General features: G+C 42.8%; 1 protein-coding gene across 1 annotated transcript in view; it reads left to right on the top strand.

Moving 5' to 3' along the window:
* ARMC9 (armadillo repeat containing 9) overlaps positions 1 to 15687 on the top strand; it is a 157257-nt gene that overhangs the window by 23704 nt on the left and 117866 nt on the right. The window contains exons 8-9 of the mRNA XM_036858302.1: positions 3567 to 3591; positions 11272 to 11429. Of these exons, the coding sequence (XP_036714197.1) occupies positions 3567 to 3591; positions 11272 to 11429 (183 nt within the window). The remainder of the gene's footprint in view (positions 1 to 3566; positions 3592 to 11271; positions 11430 to 15687) is intronic.

Below are 15687 nucleotides of genomic sequence, written 5' to 3' on the forward strand. Positions count from 1 at the left end.
CTATGGCGTTGGGTCTCTGAGACGTGGCGAGGGTTTTATTTTCATGTCATGTGCCGAGAAGCTGTCTGAGTAGGGAAAAAAAAGTCTGCCTTCTTGAAAAATAACCCTTTGGAAGAACTGTCCTTCGCAGGAGATCAGCTAGTCACTTTTAAGGCCTTGAGGCCGTGGCGTATGGACAAGTCATATATAACTTGTCACTCAAATTAGGACTTTTAAAAAACAACTTTATTGGGACTTCCTTGGTGGTCCAGTGGTTAAGACTCCGTGCTCCCAATGCAGGGGGCCCGGGTTCAACCCCTGGTCAGGGAACTAGATTCCACATGCCGCAACTAAAAATCCCGAGCGCCACAACTAAGACCCGGCACAGCCAAATAAATAAATAAATATGTAAAAAATAAATAAATAAAAAACAACTTTACTGAGGTATAATTTACACACTATGAAATTTACCCATGGTAAGTGCATTATTTAATGATTTTTAGCAAATGGATAGAGTTGTGCAGCCATCACCACAATCCAATTTAAATAGGGACACTTTTGAGAGTAAAAAGGGAACCCTGACCGGACAGAGGACCAGGCAGCAGGTGTAAATGGAGCTTGTCCAGGGAAGAATGTCACAGATCGCCCCTCCCGTGGGAGGCTGATTTCCCAAAGCTCGTGGGTCTCTAAGGACGTTCATCTCCTTTTTTTCTGAACAAGAATGTATCAAAAGTTATTTCATAACAAGAATATAGCATTTTGAATTGTAACGTTGGTGTTTGTTTAATTTAATAAAACATTTAGGCCACTGTGCTGCATAATAACTTCTGCTTCTGTTCTAACTCCAAAGCACTGGACTCTCTTTTCCTAACTGAACTCTTTGAACTGAAATCCCTGGGATTTCATGACATGCTTCTCCTGCTTCAGCTTCCTAAGCCTCCAGTGGCTCCCTGTGGCCTGTACTCAACTCCTCAGTCTCGCCTTGAGACCGCCCACCATCAGGCTGATACAGCTCTCCTCTCTGCTTTAATATCCTTTAAGGTTTTGTTCCAATACTACCCTCTGCCCACATACCATTATGTTTGCATACCCAATTCTTTTCCCTCTTAGAGTTCCATATAAAAGGACAGTTTTCAGTGAAATTAGGACTTTTCCAACTTGGTTTATGATTACTTTAATACACTTTTAAAAAGCGTTTCTCCTTAAAAAGGTAATGGGAATTATGTAAAGATTCTAAAAGAAATTTTTTACATAGTAAATCATATTAGTTATATTAATAATAGCACCCATTTCATTGGAATAATATGAGGATTAAGTTAATACATGAAAAACTTGCTTAAAACAGCCCAACACATGGAAGCGCTTGTGCTACTGACTGTTAGCTGTTAGTATTATAGTTTGCAAATAGTTGTTACCTTTTATCCTGTTCAACATGCTTTGAAGCAAATACACTGAAGTCTAGCAGGTAACTATAAACATTATTCCTTTCTTTTCCTTGTTATGTGGAAATATTTGGAGTTCAGTTCAACACATATATTAGGTTGAATATTGTGCTAGGAATTAGGGACACAAAGAAAAGGCCAAGACATAGTTGTCTCAGGCAAGTTGGAGTTTTGAACAGTAAAATGGGAGTCTGTGAGGCAGACAGAATGAGGGACAGGAGTTCCAGGTAGAGGAACAGCTCGTGCAAAAGCACTGAGCCTGTATGTTTGGGAAACTATGAAGCATTCAGTATTGCTGGAGCGGAAGGATTGAGAGAGAGTCAGAGATCAGGCAGGCCCAGGGCACAAAGGTTCATATGAGGTCCCGTAAGTAATGAGGAGCCTTTGAACCATTTTAAGAAGAAGAATAACATGGTTATGTTTACATTTCTAAACAAACAAACAAAAAAACACTCTTTTTTTATTCCTGATTATAAAATTGACCATATTCCTTATAGAAAATTTGGAAAGCCCAGAAATGCATTTGTGTACATACATACACCGCAAAGTATGTAATGTTTACAATAAACGAGGATAGACAGCTATATGTATGTGTATTTTTAAATATTTTTTATCAAATGAAGAGAGAATTTCCTCATATCATTAAATATTCTTCAAAAATAGGTTGTCTCCTCAAAGTTTAAACATAGAAATTACCTACGTCCCAGCAGTTCCACTCCTAGCTGTATACTCAAGAGAAATGAAAACACATGTCTACACAGCAACTTGTACATGAATGTTCACAGCAGCATTATTTGAAATAGCTAAGAAGTGCCAGCAACCCAGATGTCCATCGACTGACGAATTGATAAACCAAATGTGGTCTGTCCATATAACGGAATATTATGTGGCAATAAAAGTGAGTGAATTACTGATCTGTGCTACAACATGGATGAATCTTGAAAGCATGATGCCAAATGAAAGAAGCCAGACCCAAAAGGCTGCATATTGTATGATTCCATTTGTATGAAGGGGCCAGAGGAGGCCAATCTACAGAGAGAGTAGATAGCGGTTGCCTAGGGCTGGGGAGGGTGGTGACTGCTGACGGGCACAGGGTTTCTTTTTTGGGGGATGAAAATGTTCCACAGCTGATTGTAGTGATGGTTGCACAACTCAGTGAATGTACTGAAAACCATTGAAATGTACACTTTGAATGGGTGAATTAGATAATATGTGAATTACATCTCAATAAAGCTGTTACCAGAAAATTTAAGAAAACCCAGGGACTTCCCTCATGGCGCAGTGGTTAAGAATCCGTCTGCCGATGCAGGGGACACGGGTTCGAGCCCTGGTCCGGGAAGATCCCACATGCCGCGGAGCAACTAATCCCGTGCGCCACAACTACTGACCTGCGCTCTAGAGCCCACGAGCCACAACTATTGAAGCCCACATGCCACAGCTACTGAAGCCCGCACACCTAGAGCCCAAGCTCTGCAACAAGAGAAGCCACCGTAATGAGAAGCCCGCACACCACGAGCAAGAGTATCCGCCGCTCGCCGCAACTACAGAAAGCCCGCACGCAGCAATGAAGACCCAACGCAGCCATAAATAAATAAATAAATATTTTTTTTTAAAAATTAAGAAAACCCAAATAAAACAGGTAAATACCCTGCCATCAGACATGCAGCCAGATGTGTGGAAGCTGAGATTTAAACGCAGGAGGCAGTCTGGTGCCAGAGTCTGTGGTTGTAGTTACCACGCCATGCTCTTTTCATCCCATTCTCAAGTTCCTTAGGCTAATGCTTTAGCACTGAAGTTACAGCGTTAAAGGGTATGAATTCAGATTTGCATTTTTAGTCAAACGTTTTGGTAGCTGTGGGGAAGGTTTTTGAAGGGGGAAGGAGGCCAGTTAGGGGGCTGTTGGACTCAACTGAGTGGTTCTTGAGGTGGATAGAGGAGGATTTATTTTTGAGTAGTCGGTCACCCAAGAATTGAGAAGTCGGTAACTGTCTTAGTTATTTATAGCAACATTAAGAAGCGCCCTTCCCTGTCCTGAGATTTCTTTTTTACCACACTGGGGCTCTTTCTCAGACTGGCCAACACAATGTGAGATACCCTGAGTTCTGCCTCCTGAATGCCTGTTTTCCTGAACTTCTTTCATCCCAGAAGGAGAATGGACAAAGCAACAAAGGTAAATCATCTAGATGAAAAATTTTAAATAACAACTTTGCCAACTCGAGTTTTAAGTGATGAAATGGAGAGAATTCCACGGACTTGGCAAACGAGGGCTTTAAAAATCTAAATGTTTATGAAGTGCTTTGTAGTCCTTTTTATCTGTGTTCCTTGAGACCCACTTTTCAGGGTGGCTGGTATTGTTAGCTTTGTCTTGTATGTCAGATAACTAAGACACGGAGAAACGACGAGAAACCAAGCAAGTGCCAGAGGGACATCAGTGCAGCAGCACAGTTAGAAGACGCAGTACAGCATGGGTGGGGAAAGAGTTACTTCAGTATCTTTCACTTTTACCTTAAACTACTTTAACAGGGTCTTATCTCCGCAGCAATATGGAGTTCTCGTTCTTATAAAGCATTTCCATTTTTTGCATTCAAAGTAGGAATTCCAGTCTTACACTTTTAGCATAAAATGATGGTTTTCCAAGATAAGTAATTTTTACCAGACCTGTTCATTTTCCAGAAAGGTGAGAAAAACTTTAGTTAACATGAAATTGGTGGCCACAGTTGGGGTTCTTTGCCGGAATTTTGTCTTTGATACAATATTTTGAAAACTGCTTAAATTATTCTGTTGGAAAGGGTTATATGATGTGCTTCATGCCTTTGATAAGTATTGAGGGCATAATCCTCAATTCCCAGCAGGTGGAGTTTTACTACGTGAAATAACACATTTGCCCTTTTCACAGCAGTCATGTTAGAGAGGATTGCAAAACTTCCTGCCATTGTTTTTCTGTTTCCTTTTAGAGAGTTAAAGTTTTCTAGAGAAAAGAAGCATTAGTAAATTATTTAGCTCTTGGTGTTCCAGGAACTGAACGATGAGCAGGGCTGCAGATTTGATTCCCACGCGTGCTTCAGTAGCTGCAGGTGGGAAGCGCTTGGGTGTTTGTTCTCGCCCTCGGTGGCCTCGGGGGCCTCCAGCCCAGCGGTTCTAATTGTGCCGCTGGTTCTGCAGCTGGGCCTCCCCTCCTGGAACTCAGAGGGACCTGTGTGGAGGAGTGGCAGCTCACAGGACTCATGCCCTCGGTCCGGGCCTGAACACAGAGGAGCAGTGGGGACCGCTCCGAGGGTCACAGGCTGCAGCCTCGAGCTCCCGGAGGTGGCGTTGCCCCCAGCATGGTTACACGGGGGACGTGTACCTGGGGTCTCTCTCTGCAGCTCCCCAGGCCTGCTCCCTACTGGGTTAGGGCAGCTCTGGGCCTTGGCCAGGGTAGGTCCAGGCCGGTTGTCTCCCGTTCAGCACAGCTGGAGCTCCTCAGTTGGGCCAGGCACTCGGGGCTCGACCTGCAACCCCCAGAAATGCTCCTTTGCCTCTCACTACTTCTCTTCCTCTTGCTGCCCAGCAAACCGCCTCAGACTCAGTGGCATAAAACAACAATGTCCATTTATTATTCTTATTGCTATCATCTTGCGTGGTCTGGGAGTTGTGGGCTCAGTCAGTTCTCCCTCGGGTGTCTCCCGGGTGTAGACGGAGCCGGGTGGAGCCGTCTCCAAGGCTTCCTCGTGCACAGGTCTGGTGGCTGATGCTGGCTGTCGGCCGAGCTGTCAGCAGAGGCCCTGGGCTAGAACGCCCACGTGCGCTCTTCGTGTGGCCTGGGCTTCCTCAGCGCCTGGTGGCTGGGTTCCCACCCAGGGTGAATGTCCCCAGAGGGGGCTGGATGGAAGCTGTGTCACCTTTTCTAACCCAGTCTCTGAAGTAACTCAGTGTTGTTTCTGGTGTGTTCTATTCATTAGAAGCAAATTCCTAAAGCCAGCCCACATTCAAAGGAAGGAGACTTAATTCCACCTCTTGATGGGAAGGAACTGTCAAAGACCCTGCAGTCATATATTTTTTTTTTAATTTAATTTATTTATTTATTTATGGCTGTGTTGGGTCTTCGTTTCTGTGCGAGGGCTTTCTCTAGTTGTGGCAAGTGGGGGCCACTCTTCATCACGGTGCGCGGGCCTCTCGCTATCGCGGCCTCTTGTTGCGGAGCACAGGCTCCAGACGCACAAGCTCAGCAACTGTGGCTCACGGGCCTAGTCGCTCCGTGGCATGTGGGATCTTCCCAGACCAGGGCTCAAACCCGTGTCCCCTGCACCGGCAGGCAGATTCTCAACCACTGCGCCACCAGGGAAGCCCCCTACAGTCATATTTTAAAACCACCACCCAACCTGCGTCCTTTGGGTCCCAGAGAACTGCCTTAATTCTTTTTTTTTTTCAATTTATTTATTTTATTTATTTATTTTTGGCTGCGTTGGGTCTTTGTTGCTGCGCACGGGCTTTCTCTAGTTGTGGTGAGCGGGGGCTACTCTTCATTGCGGTGCACGGGCTTCTCATTGCGCTGGCTTCTCTTGTTGCGGAGCACGGGCTCTAGTCTTGCGGGCTTCAGTAGTTATGGCACGCAGGCTCTAGAGTGCAGGCTCAGTAGTTGTGGCTCACGGGCTTCGTTGTGGCTTCACGTGGCATGTGGGAACTTCCCGGACCAGGGCTTGAACCCGTGTCCCCTGCACTGGCAGGCGGATTCTTAACCACTGCGCCACCAGGAAAGCCCAATTCTTGGCTGAGTCTGTTTAGTCCTTGTTCAGAGTCGGTCTTTGGACTCCTAGGCACTGGGGACAGGAAGGTGGTGAGAAACTTCTCCTGGATTCCCGAGTTTCTGCCACCTCCTGTCACCCAGCATGCCCTGCAGTTTGGGGGGATAGCTTCTTGCCGGCAACCAGTTATGTCTCTGATAAGTGGTCCAATTTTGCAGACGAAATAAACATGGGAGGGGGAGTGCAAGTGGAAGAGCCTGTATTTTTCTACAGACCTTTCATTTGGTATTTCAGCAAGGAGACCAGGTTTTTCGAGCCTTCTTTAAGTTTGATTTTAATTGAGTTTTCTGAGGATAGCTAAGCAGGATGTCTGTGGAATTGAGTCTGGCAGGCACAGTGTGTGTCTGTGGCAGAATAACCCCCAAATGCAGTATCGCCATGGAGATGAGAGATTAGCACCGCAGGGCACTTGTACCAGGGGCTCCGGTCCAGGCCCAGTGTCACCATAGCTAGTTGTCACCACTGTGTCTTCTGTGCCTTGTGGTCATTGCTAAGGCTGCAGTGACCACAAGGCACAGACAAGCCCCCAATTCAATTCTAGCCCCAGGTGTTGTTTTTTATTTTTATTTCTTTTTTAAAAAATTTATTTATCTATTTTTGGCTGCGTTGGGTCTTTGTTGCTGCTCGCGGGCTTTCTCTAGTTGCGGCGAGCGGGGACTGCTCTTCGTTGCGGTGTGCGGGCTTCTCATTGCAGTGGCTTCTCTTGTTGCAGAGCACGGGCTGTAGGCACGCGGGCTTCAATAGTTGTGGCTCACGGGCTCTAGAGCGCAGCCTCAGCAGTTGTAGCGCATGGGCTTAGTTGCTCCCTGGCATGTGGGATCTTCCGGGACCAGGGCTCGAACCCGTGTCCCCTGCACTGGCAGGCGGATTCTTAACCACTGTGCCACCAGGGAAGCCCAGGTGTTGTTTTTTAAATGTAATGGTTGGATAATATCATTATGTGTCTTGATAGGAAGGTTTCATGGGCAGAGTGAGATTTCCAGAAGCTTTTGAAGAAGGCGAGAAAAGTGCTTGGAGTGGAAAAGTCTCTCAAAAGGAATTATATTAAAAATGGTGTTAAGGATAAAAACTTAGGTTGGCAATATAGCATACTGGATTATTATTTTCACCTAGCCATCTAAAAAGGATACAGAAATAGTATCTTTAGCATTTCTGGCATTATGCATTTGGCCCCTTCAGACAATGGGCAACTGATCATTTTCCTAGAGTTCAGAGCTGTGAATATTAATTTTGAAAATGATGACCTATATTCCTAGTTATAAGCCTTAACTTTCTTCCTCCAGTGTTTGTGGATTAGCAGAATAGCAAAGAGCCGATTTATATCTAAATACAAAGAAAAAATTGTTTGATATCATAAAAGTAGAGTGATTGATTTTAGTTTTTTATATTAGGTTAGAAAAAACTTCCATATTTTAAAATGTATCATCTTGAGCAGCCAAGGTGTCTCTAGAATCAAATCTCATCTACTCTTAAAACAAAAAACAGTGCATCTAAATGAAGTAGAAATGTCTACAAGGGAAAGCTTGACTGCTTTACTGTAGGAAAGATGCCCATCACTTTTGTTATTGATTCATTTCATGCTCAAATTATAGGAAATATAGGAAATTATATAATACAGGAAATTATAGGAAATATAAGGTCATTCTTTGTGACCTTAACTGGCATTCTTTTGGTTGTATATATCTTTTGTTTAAAGCTTGGGATGCAGTTCTTTGGACTTTTGCACAAATTATGTCAGTGGCTTTGAAATATAAAGAGTCTCATTAAATTTTGCTGGCATGATTACGACAGTTTCATTAAAATAACATGGACCAAGACATCTCCATTAAAAGTTGAGATCTTGCATGGCAAGGCATCTTAGCTTAGTTGTCCTTGTCTCATACAACTTTTTGTTACTGAGTCCAAGCTCGCTTTGCTCGCCGCATGACAGGCCAATGAATCGGAGACAAGGTCTTGAGGCAAGGAATACGACTTTATTCAGAAAGCCGGCAGACGGAGAAGATGGCAGACCGGTGTCTCTGAAAAACCATCTTATCTGGGTCTGGATGACAGTTTCTTTTATAGAATCAGAGAGGAAGAGGCGGTGAGGAAGTAAAGTAAAAGGGCCATCAGTCTTGCAAAGCATCTTCTGGAATGACCAGACTCGGTGAGGGGATGTGTTAGCTTCTTCTTTCTTGCAGCCATCCACAGGTGGGCAGGGTTCCCTGAGGCAGGCCATTATGTATGTTTATAATAACAAAAGCAACGAAAAGCAAAGATTAAAGTCTAAGAAACAGATCGGAATATGGAGTCTGATTTAGCTCTTCCCTGTCACAATTTGACAGGGAAAAAAAGAGTCAAAGTTCTGTTTAATGCTCAAAAATGAAGTTGATATTTTGAGCTGTAACCCAGATAGCTTCCAGTAATGGTCAGGTCCTGTATGTAGCCAGTTAAGGTGTCTGCAAGATGATATCTCTGGATAGCAGGCTGTTTTTGCTAAATGGTGTATTTGAAAGGGTTATGAACGTTTCAGCCCAGTTGCTTACTTCTCTCTTTCCTATAGGCTGCTGGCAGTTAAGGCTCTTTTGCCTCAGGTTACCATACTTTGAAACTGTCATAAATATCAATTCTGGGTTCCCAAGGCAAAAGTTCCACAAATAGTCCCTAACGTTTAGTTAGTCGTACAATGAGTTTATGAGGGGAAGAGTTTTTTGCTACAGTCCCCTTTCGAGAGGGACTACTTTGATGACATTAACACTGATAATTTGGGAAGTCATTTGACCCAGCTAATGGGTTTTGGTATTTCATTCATCTGCCACTTGGTACATGTTGAGAAAAATGTCACAGATACTCTTTAATATTTATTCCCATAAAATGGGACTATGAATAATCTAAAATTTTCATCCTTGGAAGTTCTTGTTTATGTAATTTTGAGTTTTGGATGTATGAAAAAGCTTAAATGATACTTAGTGTAGGAGGAAGGTAGTGACTCCTTCCCAATATTATATTAGGAGAAGATTGATAAATGATTTCTAGGAATGTTCTCCAGAGGTTCAAGTACTGGATGTAAATTTGTGTCAGATGACTTTTTTTTTAAAGAGCTCCTGACTTATTTATTTATTTAATTTTTTTGGCTGTGTTGGGTCTTCGTTTCTATGCGAGGGCTTTCTCTAGTTGTGGCAAGCAGCGGGGGCCACTCTTCATCGCGGTGCGCGGGCCTTTCACTGTCGCAGCCTCTCTTGTTGCGGGGCACAGGCTCCAGACGTGCAGGCTCAGTAGTTGTGGCTCACGGGCCTAGTTGCTCCGTGGCATGTGGGATCTTACCAGACCAGGGCTCGAACCCGTGTCCCCTGCATTGGCAGGCAGATTCTCAACCACTGCGCCACCAGGGAAGCCCTGTGTCAGATGACTTTTTAAAGTTATCTTTCAATACTGAGATTTGATGGGTGTTAAATAGTAATAATAATAATTCATTATGTGATATTTTGGGTTTTAGTAGTTAAAATATTTTACTTCTGCACATCAACAATTGTGACACATGAAAGTTTTTGAAATACAGTTTGAATGTGGGTGATCCTCATAGCTGTTTAGGACACAAATTAGGAGGAAAAGATAATTTAGGACAGTGTTTCTCAAACCTGTGGTCTGTGTCAGAGCCGGGAGTTTGTTGACAGTATAGATACTTAGCCCCTACCCAATATCCACAAAATCAGAGTCTCTGAAGGTAAAGCTTGATCATCTTTATTTTTGGATGATTCTGAAATATTTCAAAGTTTGCATACCACTGCTTTAGGACGTAACCTTTCTGCCACTTTTTCAAGTTATCTACTTGCATAGAAATATATTTAGAAAATCTTTGACCCCTTTCCATGCAAGGCAATAATAATAATAGCTGCCGTGTATGGGCAGCTGCTGTGGGCCAGCAGTGTGCTTGGCACTTTGAGTATATGTGTTCTTTAATCCTCACAATAACCCTTCAAGATCATTATCATTTTCCCCATTTTATAGGTTAAGAAATGAGAAGCAGAGAGATTAAGTGTCTTGCCCCAGGTTACCCAGCAAGAAATTGGTAGGGTAGAGATTTGAACCCAGGTCTTTAACTGAATTATAGTTGATTTACAATATTATATTAGTTTCAGGTATACAACATTTTTATAGATTGTACTCCATTAAAGTTATTATAAAATAATGGCTATATTTGGTCTTTATAATTTTAAAGGCTCTCTCTGTATACACGAGATGTGTTCTAAAATGAAGACTAAGTATTATGCGGTGCCTGGATCGCGACAGTAGTGAGTTAACGCGGGTTTGGGGGCAGCAACACGTCCTTCCGTCCAAAACATAGCCTTCCAGGGAAGGGAAGCAGTAGGATAGGGCCAAGGAGTACTGACACCGAAGAAGATTTGCATGGTCCAGCTGTGCCCAGGGTGGCCTGGCCATCAAGTGCTGCCAGGGGGTACGGGGGCAGGGTGGGGGGGTATTCCAAGAAGAGAACCCTAGAACCTTCCAAGGCTGCCGCTCTAAGACTTATGCCTCATCGAACTGGCAGAATGAACACCTGGAATCTTACCTAATTCTGGATTTGAGTTTTCTCAGCACCTGTCAAGCAGCCCTGACCTTTACTTAAAATGAAGAACTCTCTTGAGGTTATGAGTTATCCCCCAGACAACCTCACGGGGCACAAACGGAGAAAAAAACTCAGTTTTGGTTCAACCGTTTTGTGAGCTGATTCTAGAAAGAAACATTGAGTTTGTTTCTTGTACATAGAGAGAGGAACTAAAAGAAGTTGCATGGGGTTCAGCCAAGGAAATAGATTTTGTTAGGAAAGCCAGTGATGACTCAGTTGAACTACCGGGGATAAGAAATGAAAACATCAGTGATTACACAGCACTTTGTAATTAAAAGTGGCACGAGACAGAAGTGTTAAGCACAAATACAGAGCGTCAAGTTCATTGTTATAGTAAAATATTCTGACAGTAGGCATGGTATTCCCTTGAGCAGAATATACTTATTTTTTGTTTTGTAGGGGTCTTTTAAATTGTTGCTTTTTTGTTTTGTTTTAATATAAATATATATTGTCTTCCTAGAAATGTTGCAGCAGCTCCACCAGCAGCTGGTAGAAGCCGAGCGTAGGTCAATGACGTACTTGAAACGGTACAATAAGATCCAGGCGGACTACCACAATCTCATCGGAGTCACAGCAGAGCTGGTGGATTCTCTGGAGGCCACAGTCAGTGGCAAGATGGTAAGGAAGGTCCCCCATTGTTCGTGTGTCTTTTTTGAGATAAAGTTGTGTCATGAGCATGGACTGTGTTGATACACAATTCCTGGCCACCCCCAGCCAGTGACGCCTGCCCTTCCACGTCACAAAGCCGACGTGCAGCTGTTTATCACGCTGCTGCAGTATTTCTTCCATTTTTCCTGACACATTATCTATTGTGTCTTTATTTCTTTACCTTATTTTTTTTTTAATTGGGGTATAGTTGTTTTACAATGTTGTGTTAGTTTCTACTGTACAGCAAAGTGGAGTTCCCTGTGCTATACAGCACATCCTCATTAATTATCTATTTTATACATATTAGTGTATATATGTCAATCCCAATCTCCCAATTCATCCACACCCCCTTTCCCCCCTTGGTGTCCATAGTGTTCATTCTCTATGTTTGTGCCTTTATTTCTGCCTTGCAAACAGGTTCGTCTGTACCATTTTTCTAGATTCCACAAATATGCGTTAATATACGATATTTGTTTTTCTCTTTCTGACTTACTTCACTCTGTATGGCAATCTCTAGGTCCATCCACATCTCTACAGATGATTCCATTTCATTCCTTTTTATGGCTGAGTAATATTCCATGTATATATGTACCACATCTTCTTTATCCATTCATCTGTCGATGGGCATTTAGGTTGCTTCCATGACCTGGCTATTGTAAACAGTGCCACAATGCCCAGCAATCCCACTACTGGGCATATACCCAGAGGAAACCGTAACTCAAAAAGACACATGCATCTCTACCCTATTCTTAATGTTAGCAAAGAATAAATTGGCAGCAGAAAAAAAAAATTAGGTAGTGGCATAAAAATGAGGGGGAAATACCCTGTTGGTATATAGGAGAGCTATAGATTTTCATATACTGATTTTGTATCCAGCTACCTTTATGAACTCTATTAATCTGATAGATTCTTCTGATTGATTTTTCTGTATTCTAGATTGGTAGTCATATCATTTTCAAATAATGATATTTTTGGTTTTTTCCTTATATATCATAACTTTCTTTTTTTTCCCCTTAGCTTATTGGCTAAGACTCTGGGACGCTATTGAATGTGCTCATGGGCATGTTTGTCTTATTCCTGACTTTAATGGGAATGACTCTGGTGTTCTACTCAATAAAAAGTTAGAAAGTATAAGAAAGTCGCTTTGTGGAAATATAGTTTTTTTAAATGGAAGTAATTGTGGGTTCACATGTAATTTTAAGAAATAATGCAGAGAGAGTCCTTGTACCCTTTGTCCAGTTTCTGCCAGTTGTAACAGTTTGCAAAACTATAGTATAATATCTCAGCCAGGATATTGGCATTGATACAATCTGTTGCTCTTATCCTGATTTCCCCAGTTTTACTTGTACTCCTGTGTGTGTGTGTGTGTGTGTGTGTGTGTGTATTAAGCTTTATACAATTTTATCACCAATATAAGTTTGTGTATTAAACTAGTTTTAGCAACTTAAAATGTGATTACAAAATAAAATATATTACAGAAAATTTCAAAAATATAGAACGATGCAAAAAATAAAATGAAAATTACCTGTCATCGTGTCACTTAGTAATAACACTTGTTAACATTCCAGACTTTTTTCAATACTTAGATACACATGTTTTACAAAAATGGACTCAGTTCACACAGTTTTCTAATCTGCTTTTTTCCTGAATACTGAATCATGTATTCTTGAAGTCGTTAAATATCGTCCTATGATGCCTCACCTCTCATGGCTGTGGAGTTTTCCGTCGTGTGGCAATGCCATACTTTATTTAATGTTGGGTCCCTGTTGTTTCACATTAAGGTTGTTTCCAGGTTTTCACTTTCATAAGTGGACGTTTGAGTAAACACTTGGAAGGGATTAGTTATTCAGCTCCCTGGGGCTACCCCAGGGCTCTAGGCCAAAGCAAGAGCTGTGTATTGTTTTTCTACCATAACAGCTTTTCTTTTTTTAATTTATTTATTTATATATATTTTTTGGCTGCATTGGGTCTTTGTTGCTGTGTGCGGGCTTTCTCAAGTTGCGGCGAGCGGGGGCTACTCTTCATTGCAGTGTGCGGGCTTCTCATTGTGGTGGCTTCTCTTGTTGCGGAGCACAGGCTCTAGGCGCGCGGGCTTCAGTAGTTGTGGTGCGCAGGCTCAGTAGTTGTGGTGTGCGGGCTCAGTAGTTGTGGCGTGCGGGCTCTAGAGCGCAGGCTCAGTAGTTGTGGCGCATGGGCTTAGTTGCTCTGTGGCGTGTGGGATCTTCCTGGACCAGGGCTCGAACCCGTGTCCCCTGCATTGGCAGGCGGATTCTTAACCACTGCGCCACCAGGGAAGTCCAATAATAGCTTTTTAATATGTTTTGGTATCCTGCACTGAAACGCCTTTGCTCATGTGAAAGCACACACACAAATGCTCAACAAAACTGCTCAAAGTTGCTTGGTATGGCTAGAATAGCCAAAGCTGGGGGGTGGCATGTGTTGAAAGATGTTGCAGAGGAGGTGGATTGGGGAAGGTCATGGAGAGATCTGTAGACCGTGCTTAGGAATTTGTGCTTTATCCTGTAGTTAGTGAGGAGCTTTTGAAATGTATATCTTGAAAATTGTTAGGGTTTTTTTAGTTTTGAAAATAACACACACTGATTTTTCTTTAGTACAGAAAAGTACCAGACACAAAGCAAAAATGGCTTATATAACCACTGTTGACAAAAAAGAAGAAAAAGGAGACATGTACATAGAAAATTCAGGGACTTCCCTGGTGGTCCGGTGGTTAAGACACCGCTCTTCCACTGCAGGGGGCACGGGTTCGATCCTTGGTCAAGGAGCTAAGATCCCTCATGCCGCACAGCGTGGCCAAAAAATAGAAAAAAGAAAGAAAGAAAGAAAATTCAAACAGTACAGAAATAAATAAAAAGAAAGTGTGTGTTTTCCTTTTGCCTTCTCTCCTCTTAAAGCGTAACTGCCATCATTCCTGGTGTGCTTCCTACAGCCAGGGTCGACACGCCGCCAGGTGTGGCACGTGGGCCACAGATGGGCACGTGGGCTCTTACCGCTGGAGTGTGCAAGCAGAGGCCCGCAGACCACCAGGCAGGGGTTGGAAGGGGCCCCACTATCAAAACAGGGAGAGATGGGGTTGGGGGGACACTGGAACCTTAACTAGCTTGTTCTTCGTGTAAAAGAAATACGTGCTCTTGGTAAAAGATGGAAACAATTCAGAGGAGTATAGAGTTAGAGCAAAAGGCCCCTTCCACACACAATTCCTAAGTCTCATTGTCTTACTGACATTCAAGATTAACACTTTCTTGTGTATTATTTCAGAACACTTCTATGTATGTGCATGTGTGTGCACGTGTGTGCGTGTGCATACGGTATGCACACACTTACTTGGGATCTTGTGACCCATTGCTCTTCTCAAACTTGCTATTTCACTTTCAATATATCTTGGAGATCTTTCCACATGACCACACACCTACTTCATTCTTTTTTTTTTTTAAACAGTTTCTTCCTTCTTTTATTTATTTATTTATTTATTTATTTATTTATTTATTTTTGGCTGTGTTGGGTCTTCATTTCTGTGCAAGGGCTTTTCTCTAGTTGCGGCAAGCGGGGGCCACTCTTCATCGCGGTGCGGGGGCCACTCTTCATCGCTGTGCGCGGGCCTCTCACTATCGCGGCCTCTCTTGTTGAGGAGCACAGGCTCCAGACGCGCAGGCTCAGTAATTGTGGCTCACGGGCCTAGTCGCTCCGCGGCATATGGGATCTTCCCAGACCAGGGCTCGAACCCGTGTCCCCTGCACTGGCAGGCAGACTCTCAACCACTGCGCCACCAGGGAAGCCCTACTTCATTCTTTTTGATGCTTGTACATTATTATTCCACTGCAAGGGTGAACCATAATTCATCAGATCTCTGATGAGGAACATTTAGATTTTTTTGTTTGCTATAACAAAAACTGTTATAATGAACATCCTTGTATATACTGTATACCTTTGAATATAGGTAAGATAAGAGCCTAAGAATGGAATTGCTAGGTCAAAGGTTATGGGCATTAAAATTTTGAGATGTTTTGCCAAATTATTTCTCCAAAGATTTCAACAATGTCTACCCACCCCCCACCCCCAGTAGCGTATCAGAGCATCTATTTCTCCACACATTTGCCAACACTGGACATGATTATACGTTGAAATTTTTGCCAGTTTGGTAAGTAAAACTTGGTATTCTGAATGTTTCAATTTACATTTCTTTAATTATGTATGAGGCTGAATATATTTT

Source organism: Balaenoptera musculus, chromosome 7 (genome assembly GCF_009873245.2).
Source record: "Balaenoptera musculus isolate JJ_BM4_2016_0621 chromosome 7, mBalMus1.pri.v3, whole genome shotgun sequence".
Taxonomy (NCBI): Eukaryota; Metazoa; Chordata; class Mammalia; order Artiodactyla; family Balaenopteridae; genus Balaenoptera; species Balaenoptera musculus.